The sequence below is a fragment of the Triturus cristatus genome, chromosome 9 (genome assembly GCF_964204655.1).
Source record: "Triturus cristatus chromosome 9, aTriCri1.1, whole genome shotgun sequence".
Lineage (NCBI taxonomy): Eukaryota > Metazoa > Chordata > Amphibia > Caudata > Salamandridae > Triturus > Triturus cristatus.
The window spans coordinates 992,226,167-992,252,375 of NC_140592.1; the positions used below are offsets into that span (position 1 = coordinate 992,226,167).

Below are 26,209 nucleotides of genomic sequence, written 5' to 3' on the forward strand. Positions count from 1 at the left end.
AACGGCCCGACGCCTTCGGCGCCGACGGATAAACCACCTTCAGAAGAATTCTTTACACCGGATCCCTTGCAAAAGACATTGACCAAGGATCCCAAAACCGGACATTTGATGCTCCGCATCAAAAAGAGACAGCTGGAAAAACCTACCCCAGCTCCACCTCCAAAGAGGAAGGACTCTGCTACATCACCTTTCAGAATGCCTTCCCCACCTCTTCCACCCCTTCCACCTTCTCCCCCTCCAGCTTCTCCACCTCCTCATCATTACCCAACACCCCCTCCAGATGATGATGATGCTCATGACGATACATATGATGACATGGGGGACGTGCCCCATGATTTACCTACAGGAGACCCCACTCCCACAGGCTCCCCAGACCCATGGGACGACTATAACAACCCCTACATCCCTAACGTCCCACAAGATGATCTCTATCCTTCGAGACAATCCCCACCAGAAGACTCATTGGGGTTCAACCATTTACTCCAGAGGGCGGCACACTACCACGGTGTAGATCTCCATACCGACCCCGTGGAGGAGGATTTCCTCCTCGATACTTTCGACACCACCCATAGGGCCACCTCCATACTGCCCATGCTCAAATGAGTTGTAAAACATGCGCCAGAGGTCTTTAAAGACCCAGTCAGAGCCAGAGTTATTAACCAGCACATTGACAAAAAATACAAAGCCGCCCCTACGGATCCCTCCTACATCAGAGGGCCAGCACCCCTAGATTTCCTGGTAGTATCCACAGCACGCAAGAGGGCCAACTCCCAGACGTCAGGCGATGCACCACCACCTGACAAAGAGTCAAACTCTTGGACGCATCCGGCAAGTGCACTGCATCACAAGCTGCCAACATATGGCGTATCGCCAATACACAAGCGTTACTGGCTAGATATGACAGGGCCCATTATGACGAGTTAGAAGTCATAATGCAACACCTCCCTGACAAATACAAAAACAGGGCAAACGAGTTAATTCAGGAGGGTAAAATCATCACTAATACCTTCATCTGTTGTGCCCTAGATGCAGCAGACACCGCCTCCAGGGCCATCAATACTAGCATCCTCCTCCGCCGCCATGCCTTGCTCAGGATCTCAGGATTTAATCCAGAAGTGCAAGCTTCCATCCTGAACCATCCCTTTGACCAGGAACATCTGTTCGGCCCAAAAGTGAATGAGGCCCTAGAAAAAATGAAAAAAGACACTGACACGGCGAAATCTATGGGAGCCTTACAATCACACCCTCCCAGGCCTTCCTTTCGCCGTTCCTCCTTTCGTAGCACATCCAGAGGCTACTCCTCTGATACCGCTTCCACGTCATACAAAGCTCCTACCCAATCCACCTTCACAAGGGGTTACCAAAGAGGCGGCTACAAGGGCAACAATAATAAAGGCAGAGGCAAAACAAACGCCGCCCGCTCTGCCCCCACACCTGCCCAATGACTTTCCTCCACTCCCCCCAGACCATCCCACTCCGGTCAGGGGCACACTCCAAAATGTCCTTAATGTCTGGACTACCATCACCTCAGACAAATGGGTGACACAAATAATTCGGTCAGGCTACTGCCTAGAGCTAATGTCTACCCCCCCCCCCCCCAAACATTCCACCCAGACAACGCCCAATGTCACAGGAACATCTAGCATTACTAAAGCAGGAGGTCTCCCTCCTACAAAAAGGGGCGATAGAACACGTTCCTACCAACCACCGAAAACTGGGGGTTTACTCCCTATATTTTCTTATACCAAAAAGGGACGAGACTCTACGGCCCATCCTAGACCTCCAGCCCCTAAACGCATACATACACTCGGACCATTTTCACATGGTAACACTTCAGCAGGTACTTCCCCTGCTCTCCCAAAACAACTTCCTGGCCACGTTAGACCTAAAGGACGCTTACTTCCACATTCCTGTACACCACGCTCACAGGAAGTTCCTCAGATTCGTAGTGGACAACCAACACTACCAATTCAAGGTACTCCCATTCGGAGTCACAACAGCACCACGGGTATTCACCAAGTACCTAGCAGTCGTGGCAGCACACCTCAGGAGACAACACATCCAGGTCTTCCCATACCGAGACGACTGGCTAATAAAAGCTAGCTCATAAAACCAGTGTGTACAACACACACATGCCACTATCCAACTACTTCACCAACTGGGCTTCACGGTAAACCACGCAAAGTCCCATCTGCAACCGTCCCACGTAAAACAATACCTCGCTCTCTGCAGTGGTGGACCACCAAAAATCTTTCCAAAGGGCGACCGTTCCTGGACCCGGTTCATCAGATAATACTGACAACGGACGCATCGCTCTCCTCGGCTGGGGAGCTCACCTGTTACATCACACCATGCAGGGCAGATGGACACCTCAACAAAAGTTACTCCACATCAACCATCTGGAGTTACTAGCAATATTCTTAACCCTGAAATCCTTCCAGACACAGATTTCAAGCAAGGCAGTCCTAGTCCGCACAGACAACATGACAGCCATGTACTACATTCAAAAACAAGGCGGGACACACTCTCCACAGCTCTCTCAGCTAGCGCAGAGTATATGGAGATGGCCATACCCCAGAAAATCTTTCTCCTGGCCCAACATGTCCCAGGTGTCCAAAACACTATGGCCGATCTACTCAGCAGACAGACACAACAGATCCACGAGTGGGAACTACATCCACAAGTTCTTCACCCGTACTTTCAACTGTGGGGGCATCCACAGATAGACCTCTTCGCCACCCACAAAAACGCCAAATGCCCAAGCTTCGCCGCCATTGTCCAAAGGCAATGCGATATGGATGAACTGGTCAGGCAAATTTGCGTACGCTTTTCCGCCTTTCCCACTCATTCCATTAGTGGTGCGCAAACTACAACAACACTCCCTCGCTCTCATACTAATAGCTCCAACTTGGGCCAGACAACCGTGGTACACCACACTGCTGGAATTATCTGTAGTACCGCACCAAAAGTTACACCTCTCTCCACACCTCCTAACCCAGAACCATGGAGAGATCAGACACCCGGACCCAGCTCAGCTCAACCTAGCGATCTGGCTCCTGAAATCCTAGAATTCGGTTACCTCAATCTTCCCCCTGACTGTATGAACGTCATCAAAGAAGCTAGGCGACCCACCACTAGAGCGTGCTACGCCGCCAAGTGGAAACGTTTTGTTGTCTACTGTCACAACAATACCATCAATCCCCTACATGTGTCTATTCAACACATCATAGGCTATTTACTACACCTGCAAAGATGCAATCTAGCCTATACGTCTATTAGACTGCACCTCACAGCCATAGCAGCTTATCTGCAAAACAGGCAACATCTATCACTTTTTAGAATACCTGCCATTAAAGCCTTCATGGAAGGCCTTAAAAGGATAATTCCACCCAGACTACCACCCTCACCTGTGTGGAACCTAGACATCGTTCTCACCAGACTAATCGGGCCTCCCTTCGAACCTCTGCGCAAATGTGAACTCCAATTCCTAACATGGAAAACCGCTTTTCTTGTAGCCATCACTTCCCTCAGAAGGGTCAGTGAGATACAAGCACTTACCATTCAAGAACCTTTTCTGCAAATGCACCATAACAAAGTTGTTCTGGCGTACCAACCCAAAATTCCTCCCTAAAGTCATTTCTCCCTTTCACATAAACCAAGCGGTAGAACTACCAGTTTCCTTCTTGCAACCACAAACCGTTGCAGAAAGAGCTCTTCACACACTAGATGTCAAAAGAGCCTTACTCTACTACATACAGAGAACACAACCTTTCCGCAAGACCAAACAGCTGTTTGTCTCTTTCTCTACACCACACAAGGGCAACCCCATCTCCAAGTCGGGAATAGCTAGGTGGATTGTCAAATGCATTCAGATTTGCTACCACAAAGCAAAACAAACGCTTTCCGTTCCCCCTAAAGCCCACTCTACATGCAAAATAGGGGCTTCAATGGCATTTTTATGGAACATCCCATTAGATGATATCTGCAGAGCAGCTACATGGTCAACACCGCACACTTTCACTGAACACTATTGTGTAGATGTGCAAACTAAGCAACAAGCTAGTGTGGGCCAGGCTGTACTCAAAACATTATTTCAAACCACTGCAACAGATACGGGTGGTCGCCGCTAAGGGTGGGTACTGCTATATAATCTATGCACAAGTGTGTAATCTGCAGCTCATATGCCTCGAACGGGATATGCTACTTACCAGTGTGCATCTGTTCTTGGCATGTAGAGCTGCAGATCTACACACGCCCACCCGCCTCCCCAGCTACCTTTATCTGTTCCAGTTTATCTTATTTAGATGCAACACACATGGGCATCTTTCCTGTTATTACTACGCTCCATCTTTCCCTGTTGGCGAAAAACAATCTGAGGATGGAGCCGAAGCCCATGCGCAATACAATCCAAAGGAGGAGTCACCGACCTCGTGACTTCCAAAGACTTTCCAAGAGGAAAAACAACTGCAAACATCCGGGCCCAACACCAGATGGCGATCTATGCACAAGTGTGTAGATCTGCAGCTCTACATGCCAAGAACAGATGCACACTGGTAAGTAGCATATTCCATATATATATTTATAACTGGATTGAAGCATTTATTTATTTATTTTGTAACACAGTTACGTAAATTTGTATATTTTTCCATTCTCATTTCATGCCAGTAGGATTCCTACTCCAGTTATAAAAAAATCTTTTACTTCCCGTTAGATGGAACCTTAAGAACAGATGCAGTAGTAACACATCCAGCGTGCTCTTAAACAAATATGACCCGCTTGTTTTCTAAAGATTGACATCACATATATTTTACAGTAACATTTTTTCCAACTCCTGAATTAAAGATGATGGCAATTTTTTGTTATTGCGACAATACATTTAATTTCATATCATTTCATGGACAGTGATGACCAAGTTTGCCATCAACGGCACAGGAAGCGTTCCTTCCATTAATTTAATCAAAATCTGTGTGGGGTACTGTAGGGAAGGTAAGATCCTTCTGCATGGGTACCCCCTACCTTTTGCCTGGTACTAAGCTGTGTTTTGACCAGCCTGACTAGGATACTGCTAATCAGGAACCCAGTATTTCTGCTTTCTCCCTAAATGGTTGTGTTCAGTACCTAGGTACATCCCAGATTGGATACTGGGGTACCCTTGTCAGTCCCTAGTATATGGTACTCATGTACCAGGGCATAGGTTCCCCAGAGGTCTCCCATGGGCTGAAACATGCATTATGCCACCCATGAGAGACCATTCAAAATGAAACTACAGACCTGCCATTGCAGCCTGTGTAAGTTGGTGCATACACCACTTACTAAAGATATAGGTTTACTAGATCTAAGGGTCACTGCACTTAAAATCTATAAGTCTCCCCTCTAGCAGGCATTTACAATCCTGAGGGCAGGGTGCTTGGTTCTAAGTGAGAGGGTGGCTCTGCATGAGTAGGACACCCCTGCAGCCTATGGAGTCCATTCTCCTGGGTTGTCAGTGAAGCAGCCATATACTATATAGAGGGGAATCGCGTGACCCCCACGATGACCATCGCAAAAACGGCTGCAACGAATCCTATTAAGTTTGGTATCAAACATGATGGAAGCATACCCCACATTGTAAACAGTGTAGGGGTATGATTACAAGCACTGGAAGAGCCCTCATTTAGGCTCTCTGTGTTCCCGGTACCAGCCTCTTAGTCCCGGACAGAACAAAATGGTTGCTGCTGACCAGAGACACATTTCTGCCCTCCTGCTGCTGGGCCAAGCTTGAGCAGGGAAAGGCAGAACAATAGGCATCCTGTCACAGGGAGGTGTGACCACTTCCTAGACAGGATTTAGTGTATTGGGGCTGGATGGGTGCGCTTGCCAGCGCCTGAAAGTCTGCAAGAGGGGCACTTTTGGTGTCCCTGTGCATAGTGCAGTTCAAACCAGTCCTTGGAGCCATAGGCTCACGCTCTGGCACAAAACTGGACAAAGGGTATGGGAGTAACCTCCCCCCTGTCCAGTCCCTCCCCTGGGAGGGTCACCTGAATCTTCCCAACCCTTTCCTCAGGGTACTTAAGGGCTTTCCTGGGTGTAGCTCCCTAGATCCGTTGTGGGATAAGATTCAGAACTGAAACCACTGCACTTTTACTGTCTGGGCACTCTGGACTTCGTTTGGGCCTGACTTTGTCTCCCTTCCAGTATGCTGCATCGCCTGTGCCTTTGCATCATACGGGATTCTTCCAAGGCCTGTGAAGAATCAAGCACAACCAAAGTAATCTTACTTGGAGTGAAGGAGTCGCTCCCCTACATTCGTAGGCACCTCAACACTGCTGACCGGTCTGCTGATCCCGGGCTCCTGCGGACTCCAAAGGGTTCAACAACACAGGTGGGGGTTATCCCGAGCTGCCCTCTCACCAAGTCTGAGGTCAGAATCCCATGTGGGGGCTGCATTAACCGAACCCCTGTGCACCATGTACTTTTGCAAGTGCATATGCTTGTTGGAAACTCTTCACCCACACCGTCTCGGGGGCACCGTGGCCTGCTCCTTTTGATGAGCTGCTCGAGGTCCTTGTGCGATCCCTGTGCCTATGGCCAGTGGGACCAATTGAGGGTCATCTTTGTTTTCCTTGGGATTGAGTGTTCGGGTCCTGCCCTGACTCCCCTGCTTGTGGTGAGTCTCCTGGACCTTGCTAGTCCCAACCGTGCACCTTCTTGACTTCTTCCGTGGGTTGACTTGGCCAAGGCTTGTTGGTGCTCCCGCCAGACACCGACCCCTCAGCACTTGACATCCTTTGTGGGACAGCTCGTATCCGGGTCCTGGTCATCCTCAGTGTCGCCTGGTCCTCGCAGCTACAGAGTCATGGTCACCGTCATCTTACCTGAAGCAACCAGCATCGGAGGGCATCCGTCTTCCAAGTCTCCTGGTTACTCCTTAGTGACATAGACACTGTCCCCTCTGCTTTCAGGTACTCCTCTTCCAGAATCCACGTTTGGATTCCTCCGGACACTTTCTCCTCTTCCAGCAGCCGCCCCTCTCCTGAAGTCTTCCATTGGGTTCGACCGCGGTTTCCAGCGTCACTTCACACGTATGCACCGGGCTCCCCTAGGATAGGCAACTTGGGTACCCCAGTATCCATGGGTGGGTTGGCTCTCCAACCTTCTTGTCTTCCACGGGGTTTCTTCAGAGTACAATGGGAAGGGTCCCTAATCTTTAAAAATCCAACCGCGACTTGCACATAGACTTGTACGGAGCACGTGGTCGTGTTCATACACTGCACACGCTCTCCGTGGGGTCCCTATCTACTCACCTTGGGTGGTTCTGTGGGTCCCCAGCAATTCTACGTCCTCTCGACTTTGTCCTGACTCTAGTCCTGGTTCTTATACCACTTTCTTAGGATATGGCCCACTGTGTATTAGTGCTATTTACTGTGATTTCTTTGCTTTAATATTGTGTGCTTTGTGTCTATCTCCATGTAGGAGGTACTGTAACGCACTAGATAGTGTTATATAATAAATACATATTTGTATAAATACTTTGTGTGGTTCTTTTTCATTTAATCTATACTATAAGATTATACTCTGGTAAAACAAGCTGCTTTACACTCCTTCAAGACTAAGCCTAAAGGCTGCTCTCCACAGCTACCACTTGCATAGCTTTCTAAGGTTGTTTGAGACCTCTTAAATCGCCATAAGGGTTGTCTGGACTGGTGCAAGGTACCACTTACATTAGTGGACATCATATACCATGCCAGCTTCTCACAGGTTCAGTTTACTCCTGAAACCAATTGGGCTCTGCTCACTTGTTTTTCTAGGCTTGAAAACTGACGTGAAGGTGCTTCAGCCAGCTGTGTATACAGACATATCGGATCTTGTTATATTTCTATGTCTTCGTGCTTTTATTCCTTACTGCCCACCCAGCTCTTGTAAGAAGGGATGAGATTTCTATTCTCTTCAGTATTTGTGAATTTCAATATAGATCCCATTATAAAGGAGGAAACAATACTTAACAGTACAGTACTTTTTTATTGGTATCTTCATTATATTCAGAAACCTTTCTCTTGTGGTAGGCTGGTCTACACCAGTCATCTAGCACACTAGTAGCCGGTAGGTTTTCAGGAGGCACCTCTAAGGTGCCCCCTGGGTGAATGTATTATTATATCCATCACTGGGATCAGTGTATGAGATGTTTGATACCAAACATCCCTAGTTTTAGTGAAACCATCATGCTGCTGAGGAACTCGTAAAGACCAGTGTCCAGCACATGTTCTTAAAATGGCTTCCACGGGTCACTTCAAATATCCAAGAATCAACTTGGACATCACAGGGGCATATCTGCTCATGCAGAAATTTCCACACATGTAGTATAGTGCACCCTGCCTTAGGGCTGAAAGGTATGATGTGGGGGTGGCTTCCCTATACTGCATGCAGTGTCTGTGGGCATGGCACGCAAGAGACGTGTGCCATGTCGTGCCTCCACTTTTCTCTGCACTGTAGCACGCAGCCTGCAGTGGCAGTTTGTACGTTGGTGCTGAGAGATCTCTTAGGGTGGCACAATACATGCTGCAGCCCTTGGGGACCTCCTTTAGTGTCCGCACCACTAGATACCAGGGGTACCACTTACCAGGGACTTGTAGGGATGGCTAAAGTTATTGCAGATTGGGGAACCATTGTACAGTTTAGGGAAAGAGACCTGGCACCGAGGTCCTGGTTAGCAGGAACCCAGTGCACTTTCTGTCAAAATTGCATCCGATTCCAGGCAAGAAGTGAGGTTGACCATCCCAAAAAGGGGCACTTTCCTACATGTATGCCCATAGCAATGTTTCTCTTTTAATTATTTCTCTTTTGAAAATGCTTTTGGACCGCAATGTTGCCATGCTCCTTTTAGACACATTTCTAAGTTTATGGTGGGCTGTTGGGATCGTGTCTGACTCCTTTATTGCGAAAGAAAAAAATGCCTTCCAGCAGACAGTGTTTTTTGCTTTATTTGGAATGTTTTCTCTTCATTTCATGCAAGTGTTCGAGGATGTCACCCTTTAGTAGTGCTATTCACTGTTTATGAATGTGATGAAGATACCCATAAATAGAGAACCTTTGGTAAAGGTGAGTACATTTTTGTTGTGCATATGTTTGCCATCAGTGGAAAATATTCAGATCTGTCCCTGATTTCAGATCTTTTTACATCCTCTTTGGCCATCTTATGTTATATAGGGCACTCCTAAAATACAAATGTAGGAAGGGTAAAGCAGTATTTCACTTGTGCAGGAAGAGATATTCCAAATAAAACTAGTGTTAAATGGTTCTAATCCCTCACCCAGTCGATGTGTCAGTGAACCAGACACACCTACCTTAGGAGAGGCAAGACCTCTTTGTAACAGTTTTTACCTGGTGTAATTGAGAGGAAGTGATGTTTTGTGCTTGTTGCTAGTTTCTTTGTTTGGATTGCTTTTGACAACTATTTTTGAATTGAGGAATTTACTTTTTGTCTTTACTATAGCCTTATAGCCTGCCGTAGAGGGCTATACCGGCTATTAGAACATTGGAATGTGGAGAACTCAGTTGAATAAAATGGAGTGCTTCGTGCTTCTATGGGCCGGTAAAAGCCCGACAAAAAGAGCAACATTCCAAAGTTTCTTTTGTTCACAGCTATTGCTGTGAACAAAGGCCTCTCGGAGCTCGAGGGGATTAAAACCTTCTCGGGCTCCGACGCCTTTGTTTTATTTGTTAGAACATTCTGCCCTATAGCCTTATAGCCCTTCGTAGCTGGGCTATACCGGCTATTAAAGGCCCGCTCCAGAGTTTAAGGCCCGAGCCGAAGGCGAGAGCCTTTAACAAGGGAGCGGGACTTTAATAGCTGGTATAGCCCAGCTACGAAGGACTATAAGGCTATTAGAACATTCTGCCACTAGAGGGCAGAATGTGCTAACAAATTAAACAAAGGCTTCAGGGAGCGCAAGGGGATTGAAATCCCCTCAGCCTCCCTGAAGCCTTTGTCCACCACCACAGCTGTGAACAAAGAAACATTGGAATGTTGGCGCTCCAGGCTTATACCAGCCATTATAAGCCCTGAGCTACTCCACTGTTTTCAATGGAGCTCCCAACATTCCAATGTTCTAATTTCCCTTACATCTGCAGCCAAGCAATTAATGTATCTATTTGTAACAAACGTTACTTTGTGGGGCTTTTGCCTGCACGGCCAATTTACAGATTGAATATAAATGAAGTATGTACTTTCTCTGCACTAGCCTGTTTATTTACACAAGAATTCCTGCTGTATTGGCTTTTAGCTCTTTCAACAGCAAACTCATGATGATCTAGGCGCTAAGTATGAGAATGTTAAACCGAAAATAGCCAGTTCTTTAGAAAGGACTGAAGTAGTGCACAAAGTATAGTTCAGCCACAGAGGTAAAGGAGTTTATGAAAAGAGTGGCTAATGGGAAGATATATAAATGTGGGCTATACATATAGCCAACAAATCTGAAAACAAATCAACAGAGAGTTGTTACTATAGCAGCTCGAAGTTTTTTTTTTTTTTTCTGGAGCACAGGTAAAAAGTGAATACCAGTGCATACTGACAACAGTAGTCATACGATCTAAAATAGGCTAAAGCCAAATTGGTATAAACAGTATGTGCAGGAAACTGGGTTGTTGTTGTTGCAGTAGCCCCCCACCTATTGCCTTATATTTGATGCATCTTTGACTGTGCAGTGGGTTTCTGCTAACCATGTCCCCAGTGCTAGTGTTCTTTTCCTCCAAACTGTTCATTGTTCCCCAATTGGCAATACCTTTGGCACTCTCTGTAAGTCCCTACTAAGTGGTACCCCTGGTACCTAGAGCAGGGAGGCCGAAGAGTACCCTTAAGGGCTACAGCACAAAGTATTCCCCCCTAAAGGACCCCTCACCAAACAACTACAGACTGCCACTGCAGGCCGAGTATCTTGGTGCAGACAAAAGAGAAAACACAACATGGCATATAGTCCTGTGTGCCTTGTCCACAGACACTGCATGGAGTATAGGTCATTCAAACCTACTGCAGAATCTTACAGCCTACACAAGCTACAGGGTGCGCTATACTGCATCTGAGGGCATAACTGCATGTGCAGATATTCTCCGGTGCTGGTCAGCCCTATTGCTGCCAGTACAAGTGAACAAGAAAGCCATTTTGAGTACATGTGCTGGACACTGGTGTTAACGAGTTTCCAAGATACATGATGGCTTCACTGAAAATAGGATGTTTGGTATCCAACATCTCATATTAATGAACCCACACTGATACCAGTGTTGTGTTTATTAATACATACACACAGAGGGCACCTTAAAGGTGCCCTCTGAAACCCTTCCAACCTCTGGTGTGTTGACTGACTGATTCTTGCCAGCCTGCTGCCTGAGACATGATCTCGACTCTCAAGTGTGAGTGCCTTTGCTCTCAGGTGGTCAGAAACAAAACCTGCCCAGGAAGAGGGTGTTCCTACCCCCTCCCACAGGAAGGCCTGCTGATTAGCAGTCCATGGCAGGGGAGCTTCAAAGAAGCCACCACTTTTGAAATGAGAATCTGGCTCCTTTCACACGGGATGATGCATACCGCTTTTGTCCAGAGCCCTTTGACACCTGGACGGGTGGGAAAATTAGCTAGCCAGGGAGGTATGCCACACTCTGGCTAGTACCACCCGTAAGGTGGGCTTCCTAGAGTGGGCACACATTTTTAGTGTTGGCCATCTTGAAGATGGCAAAGTTTGAAATTCTGCGACAGGGTTATGCCCACTTCCCACAGGAAGTTGTCATATGGGGGCGTGGTGACTACTACCTAACACTGCCCTAACACCACTAAATTCAGTATTTGGGGGAGCCCCTGGCACTAGAGATAAATATTCTGCAAACCTGAAAGAAAACGGACTTGAAGAGTCGCAAAGAGCAATAAGAGATCCAGCAACTATCTTGGCACAAACACTGCCGGCCTGCCTTCTGACTTCGACTATTGCACCGAAAGCCAACTTGTCCTGAAGCTGCTGTGTCTCCAAAGCCTGGTAGGCCCACCAGTACTTCACCCAGGAACCAAGAACTCCCGTGGGACAGTGGACCTGTTCCCCTGCATCCTACAGGCACCAAAGACTGAGCTGTGAGGCACCGAGACCGCAGAAACCCGACGCCAGAAAGCACCACAGCACCCGAGCTGCCTAGCCCAAGCGAAGTGGGTCAATGGTGCCAACGTAGTCCCCCGACCCTCCAGAATCAAAGCCCACCTGGAATTTCCCCACTGTGGACCCCTCTGTTCTTCATGGAGAAGCCGGCCAAAGGTGTCCCCGCGTCCCAGAGCATCTTAAGGCCTGAGCCCCCCTGTTGGTTCAGCCCTACTGGCCCCTCAGTCAAAGCCTGCAGCCTCTTTTTGCGAAGACTGATCCCTATTGACATCCATTTGGCACATGACGCTGTTTTGCACCCTTCCACCTGGCCGCCCTAGTGCCACTGGTGGTGTCCGTTTGGTGTAGCCCTGGACCTTACGCTCCACTCACCTTAAGTCCTGGAGATTGGTCTTGTAAGTCGCTTTACTATACCTGAATGCCATACTTGTTTTTCCTTCCACAGGATATCATTGCAGCCTCTGAAAAATGCTGTGTTGACTTTTTAAATGCAAAAGTATTTCTATTGAAAAACTTACTTACCTGGTCCTGTTGATTCTGGTGCCTAAATATATATAAAGATATGTGTTGTTTTTATAATTTGGCGTGGATCTCGTTATTGAGTAGTGTGCATCATATATGGACTATTGTGTGTATGTGCAGATTTCTAAAACTCCTCTCTGATAAGCCTAAGGCTGCTCGACCACACTACCCCCTTGAAGAGCACCTTGGGATTGCTAGAGCAAGCACCAGTCCACTCATAAGGGAACCCGTGGACTCCTTGCACGATATATCTAATTTTGATATACCATATAAGGAGCCAGCTTCTTACAGTGCATTAATCCTGTTGATTCTTTTTTCTGTAGTCTTGTCATGTTCATCTTGGCCCGAAATTGGTCAAGGAGTGGAACCATGTATGTGTTTTAGGTTCTTCTGCATGCAGATGAGAGGCTTTGGAGTATTCATTAATGTAAAAACATAGAACATACTATTTACAGGACTGCCTATTATTCCCAGAAAAGTAAAACAAATGAAAATACACAATCTGTGCTTTTCTTTATTTTAGATGGTGTTGGAGTAAAGAGGGACTACAAGCAAGCTCTGAAGTACTTCAACCTAGCATCTCAAGGTGGCCATATTCTTGCTTTCTACAACCTAGCACAGATGCATGCTACAGGTACAGGGGTCATGAGATCCTGCCACACAGCGGTGGAGGTAAGCAAGTCTCTTTCTGAAAGTGAACGTCTGCACAACTGTGAAACCTGTGGAGAAGCACACATTCCCTAATACTGAAACGTTGCAATGAATGCCGGTTCCTTTTTGCTGTTCTACAGTTTGGGCTAAATCTTATCAAATAATGCCTGCTAGGTCCCTAGTTGGCAGGTTGTTACCCTGTCCAAGTAGGGACCTTTCTCTCTAGTCAGGATAAGGGCGTTGCACTTCTAAAATAACCTCTGCTTACCCCCTTGGTAGCTTGGCATGAGCAATCTGGCTTATCTCAGAGGCAGTGGGTAAAGCATTTACACATAACAAACAGAAATACAGTGAAAACACTACAAAAGGGCACCACCCCAGTTTTAGAAAAAGATCTACTATTTTATGCAAAACAAGACCAAAAACGATAAAAATCCACCATACAGTTCTCAGAAATATCAATCATCAAAAATAGGCTTAAAATACAGTTCCTAGAAGTTGAGTGCTCGGTCAGGGGCTATTGTGGCGTTGTGAACAACAAATAGAAACAGTTCTGGCTGACCGCGGCAACTCGGGCCATATAAGGTGCTGGAAAGACCCGCAAAACAGTACCTTTAGAAATGCAGGGCGTCGGGAATCTCGCGGTGAGCTCCAAAAAGCCGACGTCTGCAAGCCTCGGTGCAGGGTCGTCAGGCCCTTTAAGTCACATGTGTTGCAGATCGAAACCCTCCCGGTTGAAGTCGGGAGCGCCAGCTTCTGCAGGCGTTGGGACTGCGGTGAGGTGTGCAGTGCCCTTGGGTCGTGGTGCAGGCAGCGGCTCAGTGACTGTTGTCCAGCGGCATCTGTGAGTCCAGGGCTGCGGTGCAAAGTGATGCAGTGCTGGCAAGTCACAGTGCAAGCAGTAGAGTCGTCGGTGCAGAGGCGCTATTGTCAGCTGACAAACTGGAATCAGTAGTGTGGGTAGGCCAAGGCTGTGGTGCGGGACGAGTGTGATGCATCGTGTAACTTACGAATGGGGCCCTCAAACCATGGTGCAAGCAGCGGCGTCTAGGTTGGCGTGGTGCGGTTTTGTCGTGGATACCAGAACGGTGGCGTGTAGCAAGGCAGTGCTTATTGTGGTGCCCACGGTTTGCGGTGCAAGCAGCAGCTCAGTGGCAGCATCGAGCGACGTCGTCGGTGAGACCAGAGCTGAAGTGCAGCGGTGCCTTCAGTACACGGAGCCAGTAGCAGTGTCGTTGATGGCGTATCGTTGCTTTTTCTTCTGTTGCAGCGCAAAACACACAGTTCCCAGTGCTGGTAGCAGATGAACTTGAAGTCTTTGCTGTTCATTAGACTTCTTTAACAGGGGGCACACTCTACTTCAAGTCCTTGGAGAAACTAGAAGAAGTTGCAGGAAGTTCTCTAGTCTTTTCTCTGCCCAAGACAGAAGCAGCCACTGCAGGCCAACATAGCAAAGCACACTCCTCCTCACAGCTTCTTCAGCTCTTCTTCTTGGCAGGTTTCTGAGTACAAAAGAGTTCTAAAGAAATGGGGTCTGGGCCCCAATATTTATACCACATTTCCCTTTGTTCTCTTGTGGCAGAGAGTCGCTGTGCTTAGTCCAAACCAGTTCTGTCCTCTCTGGTCCAGCTTGAAGCAGGAGGTGGAGACAGCATTGTGTAAGGCACACCAGACCTATTCAGGTGCAAGGAAATCTCTTCCCACTACTCTAAATGCAGCTCAGTTCTATTCACCCAAGCCCACACTTAACTAGGAAAGGCAGGACCCCACCACTCAGTGGTTGTCTACAGTGAATGCACATCCCCAGCCCCGGTCACTGCAAACTCGGACAGTCAATACACAACCCAGCAGAGGCACACAGGATGGTAAAGCAAGAAAATGCCCAATTTCTAAAACTGGCATTTTCAAAGCCACAATTCAAAAACCATCTTTAATAAAAGATGTTTTAGGACATTCTGAGTTCAGAGAGCTCAACCTCCATTTCTCTATCTTGTCCCAATGGGAAGGTATACTTGTAAGATGTTACAAAGTATCTCCCATTCTATCCTGTGGGACAGATAGCCTTTCCATAGTGAAAACGAAATACACTGTATTTCAATATCATGACATGTCACACAAACACCAGTACATGTCCTACCTTTCAAATACACTGCACCTTGCCCATAGGGGTACCTTGGGCCTACCTGAGGGTTGCCTTATATGTAAGAAAAGGGACGATTTGGGGCCTGGCCAGTGGGTGCACTTGCCAGATCGACATGGCAGTCACAACTGCGCACAGACACTGCAGTGGCAGGTCTGAGGGCCCTTAGAAGGGCTGCTTGTGTGGGTGGCACAACCAGTGCTGCAATGCAACAACAGCATTTGATTTACAGGCCCAGGGCACACACAGTGCGCTGTACTAGAGACTTAAAAGTAAATCAAATAAGTCAATCATTGAAACACTAATCCATAAACACAATTGACATGGCGAGCATATGCATTTTAACACTGAATAGCAGTGTGGTGGGATGTGGGGAGAGCGGGCGGGAGTGAGTAGGCCGTGGGTTTGGCTGGTGTGCTAAATGCGACAAATGTTCTGACTGTTTAGAACACTATTCCTTTCATTGTATTATCACTGTCAGGAAAAACTTGCATGTGTATTCGTACTCTATGGCAAGGCACGGCAACTTTTGAGGGATGGCTGTTGTATTGGATGTGCACAATGATTTGGCCGTTTGGATCACAATTACTCTCATTGTATTACCACTATCTGAAAGAAACACGTTAGTTAGATTCCTCACCTTGGAATATCCCCAGGCGTCAGACTGGATCCGGAAGATTTTTTCGTCAGCAATACCCCTTGCGCGTCGCTAGGCGTCGTCTGCGGCTCCGCGTCCGTCGTCGGTGTCGTGCGCCGGGATGACGTCGTCGGAGTACTTAGACGCCGCCCTCGCGCGCTGACGTCAGTTCTTCTTTTTTCCGTGCCAGTAAGCGCAGATCCGGGAGAGTTACCCCATTTAGTCTTTTTTGACTAAGTTTTTTGATCCTTTTTGATCTTGTCTTTACTCCGGTGCCGGTAGGATGCCTGGTTTCAAAGCCTGTGCCGACTGTAACCGCTTGATGTCAGTTACGGATCATCACCGCCGGTGCCTTTACTGTTTGGGCCTCGACCACGACGCGGAGTCGTGTTCGGACTGCAAGGCCCTGACCTCGAAGGCTAGACGGGAGCGGTCCCGTAAGCTCCTCGAGATTCGCCACTCTGCTCCGCGCCCCTCTCGATCCCGGTCCAGGAGGAGGTCCAAGTATCGGTCGCGGAGCCGCAGCCGACGTCATCATCGCTCGTCTGGCTCCAAGTCTTCGGGTAAGTCGAAGCACTCCAAGAAGTCCAAGAGGCGACACCGCTCTTCGGACTCCCCTCGCCGGTCGCGCGACTCGGCCGAGGGTCAGGGTGGTTCCATCTCCGCGGCTCCAGCGGAGCCGCAGGCGCCGCGCAAGTCCCCATACCCGCCGGTCCCTGGGATTGACGCGACGCCGGTGGAAGTCAATGCATTCCTCTCGGCCATGAGGAGCCTGGCTCCGCCGTCGACGCCCGCTGGCGCGCCTTCAAGCCCCGCGGACCCGACTGGGCAACCTTGCATGCCGGCGGCTCCGGCCCCGGCGCCGTCGCCGGCTCCGGCCACGACGCCGCAGGTCCCCGAGGGACTCGTCCCCGTCGACGCCGGTCGACCTCGTCACGCCTCCTCCGCCGGCGTCGACACCGGTTCCACCTCCGACGCCGGCTCCGCTCGGCGTCGAGCCCCAGTTCAGCCCCGCTCCGGATCCGGCGCCGTTGCGGCGTCGATGGACGCCGCGTACGGCGCCGTTAGAGACACATTATGTCTATCGTCCGGCTCCGCTCCTTCCTCCTGTTTACCAGGAATCGGATGACGGGGGCGAATGGGAGGGGTCCGAGGATCCTATGGCCGTTCAGGTTCAGCTCTCACAGGACTGGGCAGATGAACTGGGGGAGGCCAGTGGTCTGGATACCTCACCAGACACTGGATTCATCTCTCCTCCGACTGTGGCTTCGGAGGAGAGTGCTGCTTTCTCTGTGGTGCTGCGCAAGGCGGCCGCAGCCCTTGGGCTCGAGCTGCCTGCCGTGGCTGTGAGGACTAACGTCCTCACTGAGGTGCTTCAGTCTGCAGCAAGCTCCGCTGAGCCTCTGCTGCAGTTCAATGAGGCCCTCATTGACGTTCTGCAGGGCACCTGGTCCAAGCCCTCCACAGTCCCTCCTGTGGACAGGAACGTCGCCAGGCGCCACCGCCCTGCTACGGGCGACCCCAGTTTTCTGTCCCAACACCCCACCCCCGAGAGCCTGGTTATCCAGGCTTCTACCTCCCAATCCTCCTTCCCGCCGGACCGGGATTCCAAGAGACTGGAACAGTTTGGCAAAAAGCTCTCCTCCCTTAGTTTGGGTCTGCGGTCCTTGAACACCGCCTGTCTTTTAAACCGTTATTCCCACTCTCTGTGGGATACGGTGGAGGACGTGCTGCCCCTGTGCCCGGAGGAGGCCCAGACACGACTTACCCAGGCTCTGGCCGATGGGAGGGACGCAGCACGACATGCAATCCGATGTGGGTTTGACACTGCGGACTCGCTGGGTAGGGCGATTTCTACCACGGTGGCGCTTAGACGTCACGCCTGGCTGCGGTCCACGTCCTTTTCGGGGGATGTCCAGAGCACTCTCATGGACATGCCCTTTGATGGCACTCGCCTTTTTGGTGAGAAAGCGGACAGTGCGCTGAATCGCTTTAAGGACTCCCGAGCTACGGCCAAGTCCTTGGGCCTCTCGGCCCCGCGGTCGCAAACTTCCGCCTTTCGCCCCTTTCGTGGCCAAGGAAGGGGTGCCTCCTCACGTCCGCCTAGCCACCAGCCGCAGAACCAACCTGCGCGCGGACGTGGTTTCCGCTGAGGCGGTTCTGGAGGTCGACGTGGTCAGCCCACATCCACCCAGGCAGCATCCGCCTCCAAGCCTTCCTAGTCCGAGCTTTCCGGCCCATTCCTCGCCAGTGGGCGGCAGAGTTCGCCATCACCTACTCGACTGGCGTACCATCACTTCGGACAGGTGGGTGCTGCAGATCGTCCGAAGGGGCTACTCCCTCCCCTTCGAGACGACCCCTCCAGCCATGCCACCGCAGCACCACCGTATCTCGGAGGATCATTTGAATCTTCTGCGAGAGGAAGTTTCGGCCCTCTTGGCCAAAGAGGCCGTCGAGCGCGTTCCGAGCCCAGAAGTAGGTCGTGGTTGTTATTCCCACTACTTTCTGGTTCCCAAGAAGGGCAAGGGGGGCCTACGCCCTATCTTGGACCTCCGGAACGTCAATGCCTTCCTTCGGAAGGAACGGTTCAAAATGTTAACTTTGGCTCAGGTTCTGGCTGCCCTAGACCATGGAGACTGGATGGTAGCGTTGGACTTGCAGGACGCTCATTTCCACATCCCCGTCCTGCCGGCCCACCGGCGTTACCTGCGGTTCACGGTGGGCCAGGAGCACTTTCAGTTCACCGTGCTCCCCTTCGGCCTCACCAGTGCCCCTCGGGTGTTCACGAAAGTGATGGCGGTGGTCGCAGCTCATCTGCGCAGATCAGGGGTTACAGTCTTCCCCTACCTCGACGACTGGTTGTTGAAGGCGGGCTCGCCCCAGGCAGTCGTCTCCCACCTCCAGACTACGGCGGATCTCCTGCATTTGCTGGGGTTTTCCATCAACGTGCCGAAGTCACACCTGAGTCCCTCTCAGAAGCTCCTATTCATCGGAGCGGTTCTCGATTCGGCGCAGTTCCGGACTTATCCTCCGGAACAGCGGGTCCGGGATATACAGGCCCTGATTCCCATCTTTCGGCCTCTATCCTTTGTTTCGGTCAGGCTAGTGTTGCGGCTTCTGGGGCTGATGGCCTCCTGCATCCTACTAGTGCATCACGCCAGGCGGCGCATGCGGGCTCTGCAGTGGGACCTGAAGTGTCAGTGGGCCCAGCATCACGGCAACCTGTCCGACCATGTCTTGATCTCGGAGGGCACTGCGCAGCAGTTGCAGTGGTGGCTCACGGACCGCGATTGGGTCACGGGCAAGAGCCTCTCCCTTCCCCAACCGGAGCATGTCGTAGTGACGGATGCGTCCCTCCTGGGATGGGGTGGCCATATGGGAGAGGCGGAGATCAGAGGCCTCTGGTCTCCGGCGGAGTCTCGTCTCCACATCAACCTGTTGGAGTTGAGAGCGATCTGACTTGCACTGAAAGCCTTCCTTCCCTCTGTCAGGGGAAGTGTTGTGCAGGTGTTCACGGACAACACCACCGCCAAGTGGTATTGCAACAAACAGGGCGGGGTGGGGTCGTGGACCCTTTGTCAGGAGGCTCTGCGCCTCTGGACATGGCTGGAACACCAGGGCGTCACCCTAGTGGTTCAACATCTGGCGGGCTATCTGAACGCCAGAGCAGACGAACTCAGCCGCCGGTGCATGATGGATCACGAATGGCGTCTGAACTCCGAAGTGGCGCAAGGTCTCTTTCAGCAGTGGGGAGAGCCTTGGTTAGATCTATTCGCCACCGAAGAGAACGCGCAATGTCAGCAGTTCTGCGCGTTGGAATTTCCAAGGCGGCACTCGCTCGGCGACGCTTTTCGTCACGAGTGGAGTTGCAGTCTATTGTACGCCTTTCCGCCTATACCACTTCTTCCCAGAGTGCTGAAGAAGATCAGGCGCGACCGGGCCCAAGTCATCTTGGTGGCTCCGGACTGGGCACGAAGGTACTGGTATCCCGAGCTACTCAGTATGTTGACCGATCCTCCGATACGTCTGCCCCTTCGGGAGGATCTTCTGTCGCAGCAGCAGGGGACGGTCCTCCACCCGAACCTGTCCAGCCTCCACCTCCATGCGTGGAGATTGAGCGGCGGCAGTTGATGCCATTTGACTTGCCTCCTGAAGTCTGTGATATCATTCTGGCAGCCAGGCGTCCCTCCACAAAGACGGTATACGCCTGCCGGTGGAACAAATTTGTGGCATGGTGCACAGCAAAGGCTGTGGATCCCTTTTCCGCCCCTCTTTCTGAGGTTCTCCTCTTTCTTCTTTCTTTGGCCCAGCAGGGCTCTGCCCTGGGCACCTTGAAAGGTTATCTTGCTGCCATCTCTGCCTTCTTGCGGCTTCCTGATCAGCCTTCTCTTTTCAAGTCCCCTGTAGTTACACGCTTTCTAAAAGGCATTACTCACACGTTCCCTCCTGTCCCTTTTGTAATGCCTCAGTGGGACTTGAATCTTGTTCTCACATTTCTAATGTGCGCTCCCTTTGAGCCTCTTCATAATTGTCCTCTTCGTCTGCTGACGCTTAAGACTGCTTTTCTGGTAGCCATCACCTCGGCTAGACGGGTGAGTGAGCTCCAGGCTTTATCATCAAAGCCTCCTTTTCTCTCTGTTCATCCGGACAAGGTTGTCCTTCGGCCTCGTCCCTCCTTTCTTCCGAAAGTGGTGACCCCCTTTCATCTTGGGCAATCTGTCACCTTGCCCACCTTCTTTCCGCCTCCGCATCCTTCCAAAGAGGAAGAGAGGCTCCACCGTCTGGACCCAAAACGTGCGCTCTCCTTTTATCTGGACCGCACAAAGCAGTTCCGGGTGGACGACCAACTTTTCGTTGGATACGTGGGTGCTAAGAAGGGGAAAGCTGTGCACAAACGGACCATCTCTCGGTGGGTCGTTTTGTGCATCAAAATTTGTTATTCCTTGGCAAAAAAGGACCCTCCTGTTGGGCTGCGCGCCCATTCTACTCGGGCCACAGCGGCTACTACTGCTTTGGGACGGGGTGTCCCTTTGCAGGACATCTGTCAGGCGGCAACGTGGGCTTCGCTACACACGTTTGCCAGGCATTATTGCCTTGACAGCCAAGTCCGAAGGGATGGCTTCTTTGGCCGTTCTGTCCTCCAGGACTTTCTGGTGTGATCTTGGTTCGCAGACCCACCACCGGGGATGGTATTGCTTGAGTATCTATTCTAAGGTGAGGAATCTAACTAACGTGTTTCTTTCAGATGAACAAGTTACTTACCTTCGGTAACGATGTATCTGTAAGAAACATTAGTTAGTTAGATTCCTCACCGACCCACCCATCCTCCCCGTTTTGCGAACTGACATCTAGGGTTAAGGTTATTCTTTTCAGGCCCCTAGATTTTATTTTTGGCACCAGTGTCGTTCTCTTGCATGGCTCTGCGTTCCTGGCGCGGAAAGCTATGTACAAGAACTGACGTCAGCGCGCGAGGGCGGCGTCTAAGTACTCCGACGTCATCCCGGCGCACGACGCCGACGACGGACGCGGAGCCGCAGACGACGCCTAGCGACGCGCAAGGGGTATTGCTGAAGAAAAAATCTTCCGGATCCAGTCTGACGCCTGGGGATATTCTAAGGTGAGGAATCTAACTAACTAATGTTTCTTACAGATACATCGTTACCGAAGGTAAGTAACTTGTTCGTCAGGAACTGCTTGAATTTTTATTTGTACTTCATTGCAATGCTATGTAACTCTCATGCGCTATTGGAAAAATAAAGTGTTTAATAAAAATAAAAAATAAAAAACACTGAATAGCAGTGGTAAAGTGCATAGAGTCCTAAAACCAACAAAAACAGAGTCAAAAACAGGAGGGCAAAAAGTCTGGGGGTAAATCTGCAGAAAAATCCAAGTCTGGGGTAAATCTGCTGAAAAATCCAAGTTGGATGAGAAGTACACGTTACCTGAATACTGAAATGTTGCAATTACTGTTTTTGCTATTCTGCAGTTTGGTTTGGGCTTATAAAATAATGCCTGCTAATGTCAAGAAATGTTGCTGTCTCAAGAAATACCGGTGCCATTTTGCATTTGATAAGACCTCGCCCACCTTGTCAGGAAAGGACTGGGATTAACACTATCCTAGTTTAACTGCTTAAAAACTGTTTGCTCATTTTATCGATCGTTTCTTTCAAAATGTTAAAACAACCAAATATTTTGATATGCAGTGAAAATGTGAAGTGGTTGAGAAATTAAAAAAGTATTGACATTGATTTTGTTTTGGCAGCTGTTCAAGAATGTTTGTGAGAGAGGGCGCTGGTCTGAGAGGCTCATGACAGCATATAACAACTACAAAGATGGTAATTCCAACGCCGCAGTAGTTCAGTATCTCTTGCTGGCAGAGCAAGGCTACGAAGTGGCACAGAGCAATGCAGCATTCATCCTTGATCAAAGTAAGACACTAAAAAGTAAGACCACAAAGTAACTGTGGGGATTGGTGTGATAAGTGAAGAACCGTGTACTGAATCTTCTTTGTGAATTTTACGTTTATTTCCCCCAATTACTTTTGAAAGATGCATCTATGACTGAAAGTGACTGGGAAGCCTTTAAAAGGGGGACTCTGTAGCTCATACTATTTGACATAATTGGAGAGAATAGATTTTTTTACTTTTAGACATTTTGTCCATAATGAAGTGTTATAGTCCGAGCCACTGGAATTATGTGATAGTGCGGTCATGGCTGTTTTCACATACTTCTAGATTTGTTACATTTGCCACATACTCCATCATCTGAATCATAATCTGCAGATTTAACAAAAATAAGTTTTGCTAGCTCAGGCGGGTCAAAAGTTATTAAAACTGCAGCAACACGTGTTAATGTACTGTAGAAGGCCCTTTGCAAAGGTTGACTGGTCACCTTCCTGTTGCTTATTGCTATACTTGGGTGTTAAACTGGTTATAATCGGGTGCAACCAATGGCCAGACAGTATTAACAAGTAAAAAAATGACAAAATAATGCCATAATACTATCAAAAAATGTGGCGCATTACGCAGCATAATTTGCCTTTTCTTGCTACATAATTTACTCAGCACTGCTGCCTTATTTGGCCCTCAACTGCTGCATAATTCCAGTGGCCCTAGTTCTAGTAGGGGTCAGAAATATGTCGGTGGTGGAAGGGTGGACGAGACCTGTCAGCCAGGACACTACATAGGGATAGGTTTTTCAGGGGCCACTTCTAAGGTGCCCTCTGGGTGCATGTCATAATAAATCTTGTACTCGCAATAGTACAGATTTATTAAGACAAGATGTTTGATACCAAACGCCATAGGTTTCAGTAATGCCATCATGTAGCTAGAGAACTCGTAATGACGAGTGCCCAGTACATATCCTTAAGATGGCTTCTCTGTTCACTTGTACCATCTAGTAATTGAACTAGCCAGCACAGGGCTAGCTCATGCAGCTATACCCTCACATGTAAAATAATACAACCTTCCTTGGAGCAAAAACTGAGCAGCAATTTGCAATGGCTTTTTATTATGTACCGGGTATATAGCAATAATTGTGGGCAAAATGTATACATGGAAAAATCGGTATGAAAGACACCTCTGTATTTCTGAAATGGGAACAAATGATAGAGTTTAGAAACAGTACATATTTGCACATTTTCGAAATTGGAAAAACTCATACTAGCATGAGAATTATCGGTCATTTTTCAAAATGATTTCTTTTTTACACAATGTCTTTCATTTGGAAGGCAGAAATGCATCAAAAATCAATAGGTAATAACAGTTGCTTTACACATCTGAATTACCCTAATTCTCCCGATAAAAATGGTACCTCACTTGTGTGGGTAGGCATAGTGCCCACGACAGGAAATGGCTCAAAACCCAACGTGAACACACCACATTTTCAGAAGGAAAATTTACCCTTTTTTTGCAAACTGTCTAGCTGTAGTTTTTTAACACTAGCTCTGCCGGCACCTAGGCAAACCTAGCAAACCTATACATTTTTGAAAACTAGACACCCAGGGAAATCCAGGATGGAGTGACTTGACTGCCTTCCACCAGGTTCTGTTACCCAGAATCTCTTGCAAACCTAAAAAATTGTCCAAAAAAACACATTTTCCCCCCATTTCTGTGGTGGAAAGTTCTGGAATCTGCGTGGATCCACAAATTTCCACCCACCCTGCGTTCCCCAAAGTCTTACAAGAAAAATGGTACCTCACTTGTGTGGGTGGGCCTAGTGCCCGCGACAGGAAACGGCGAAAACGCAACGTGGACACACCTCAATGTCGCAGTGTAAAATGACCCTTTTTTGGCAAAGTGCCTAGCTGTAGTTTTTTAACCCTAGCTCTGCCGGCACCTAGGGAAACCTACCAAACCCACACATTTCTGAAAAGTAGACACCCGGGGGCTTCCAGGGAGGTTTGGCTTGCGTGGATCCCCCAATGTTTCCTTACCCAGAATCCCTTGCAAACCTCAATTTTAGCTGAAAACAATCACTTTTTTCACACATTTTTGTGTGGGAAAGTGTGGCATCAACCGGGCTTACACAAATTTCCTACCACCCAGCATTCCCCCAGGTCTCCCGATAAAAATGGTGCCTCACATGCAAAACGTTTCATACGTGTGACACATACAGAACCATTCACACTGCCAGCCGCGGGCCCATCACATTACAACACTCACACCAGCAGACAGAGCCATTCAAGGGCCCATCACTTTCACACGCCCACATTCCTGACACAGCAACCACACAAGCTAATGGATTGCGTGGAGTGGCGCAGCAAGTCACTACTCACACACCGCCAGCCAAGCGCCAGTCCACGCACACCGCCAGCCAAGCGCCAGCCACGCACACCGCCAGCCAAGCACCAGTCCACGCACACCGCCAGCCAAGTGCCAGTCCACGCACACCGCCAGCCAAGCGCCAATCCACGCACACCGCCAGTCAAGCATCAGTCCACGCATATCGTAAACCAAGCGCAAGTCCACGCACAACACCAGCCAAGCGCCAATCCACGCACACCGCCAGCCAAGCGCCAATCCACGCACACCGCCAGCCAAGCACCAATCCATGCACACCGCCAGCCAAGCGCCAATCCACGCACACCGCCAGCCAAGCACCAATCCATGCACACCGCCAGCCAGGCACCAGTCATATGCAAATCAGTCTGACCCTGTGCGCTTTGTTTCCCCCTAAGTTGGCAGGGTATGCCCAGACGTGGGTCCCTTGCTCAATTTGCCACTGGACTCAAGCTAGCCTGGCTGATGACAGCTGATTGGCCAGAAACTGGTCCCAGGATGGTTGTTTCCGGTCCAGGGAAGTCATGGCTAGGCAGTTCGGGCTGGATTGTTCCCATGAGGCACAGGGTCAGACTGATTTGCATATAGCCTTGTCTGAACTGGGGTGGTGGAGTGAGCTAAAGAATGATGATGGATTAAACCCAGATCAGTTGACTGTGGGTGAGTGTTTGATTTGCTCAAGCACTCCGTCCATCATCCCCTTTGGTACTGCCCCTCAGGGTGGCAAAAACGGGCAAATTAATGCTCCCCAAAGGGGAGCAACCCCTGCCCAAGGGGCCACTCCCCACTACATTTATTCTATTGGCCAGTGGGCCGATTTTATTGAAAAAAATGTAAATCTACATCCCCCCCCCCTTGCCAGACAAAGCCAAAATGTATGCCCCCAAAAGGGGAGTGACCCTTCCCAATGGGCCACTCCCCACTACATTCATTCTATTGGCCCAGTGGGCCGATTTTATTTAAAAAAAAAATGTAAATCTACAAAAAATTAAAATCTGCCCCCCCCCCGGGGGGCAGACAAATACAAAATTGAGACCCCCAAAGGGGGAGCGACCCTTGCCTAAGGGGCCGCTCCCCCAAACAACGAAACTCACATCAACACATTAAAAAAATAAATCGCACAGTGGGCATTCCTGCTGCACGATCGCACGATCATGCAGCAGGAATGCACAAAAGATGCATCGAGGGAAAGGAAAACCCTTTCCTTTCCCCCCAATGCCTCTTTCGTTTAAATCCCCCCCCCCTCCCCAGCCCCAAAACGTACCTGTTTGTTCTCCGACGCGCAGGAAGCAAATGGCTTCCTGCGCTTCGGAGAACAAAGGGAAACCTCCAATGATGTTGGCGTGGCTCGCGCGCTGACGTCATTGAT

At 49.4% G+C, this 26,209-nt stretch overlaps 1 protein-coding gene across 8 annotated transcripts in view; it reads left to right on the forward strand.

Annotated features, from left to right (window-relative positions):
• SEL1L (SEL1L adaptor subunit of SYVN1 ubiquitin ligase) overlaps positions 1 to 26,209 on the forward strand; it is a 379,824-nt gene that overhangs the window by 205,279 nt on the left and 148,336 nt on the right. For 4 of the 8 annotated variants that reach the window (XM_085626599.1, XM_085626601.1, XM_085626597.1 and 1 more), the window contains exons 16-17: positions 13,156 to 13,304; positions 22,323 to 22,488. In XM_085626599.1, coding sequence (XP_085482725.1) covers positions 13,156 to 13,304; positions 22,323 to 22,488 — 315 coding nt within the window. Of the gene's footprint in view, positions 1 to 13,155; positions 13,305 to 22,322; positions 22,504 to 26,209 lie in introns of all 8 variants that reach the window. The other 4 variants (XM_085626598.1, XM_085626600.1, XM_085626594.1 and 1 more) reach the window with 1 other exon arrangement.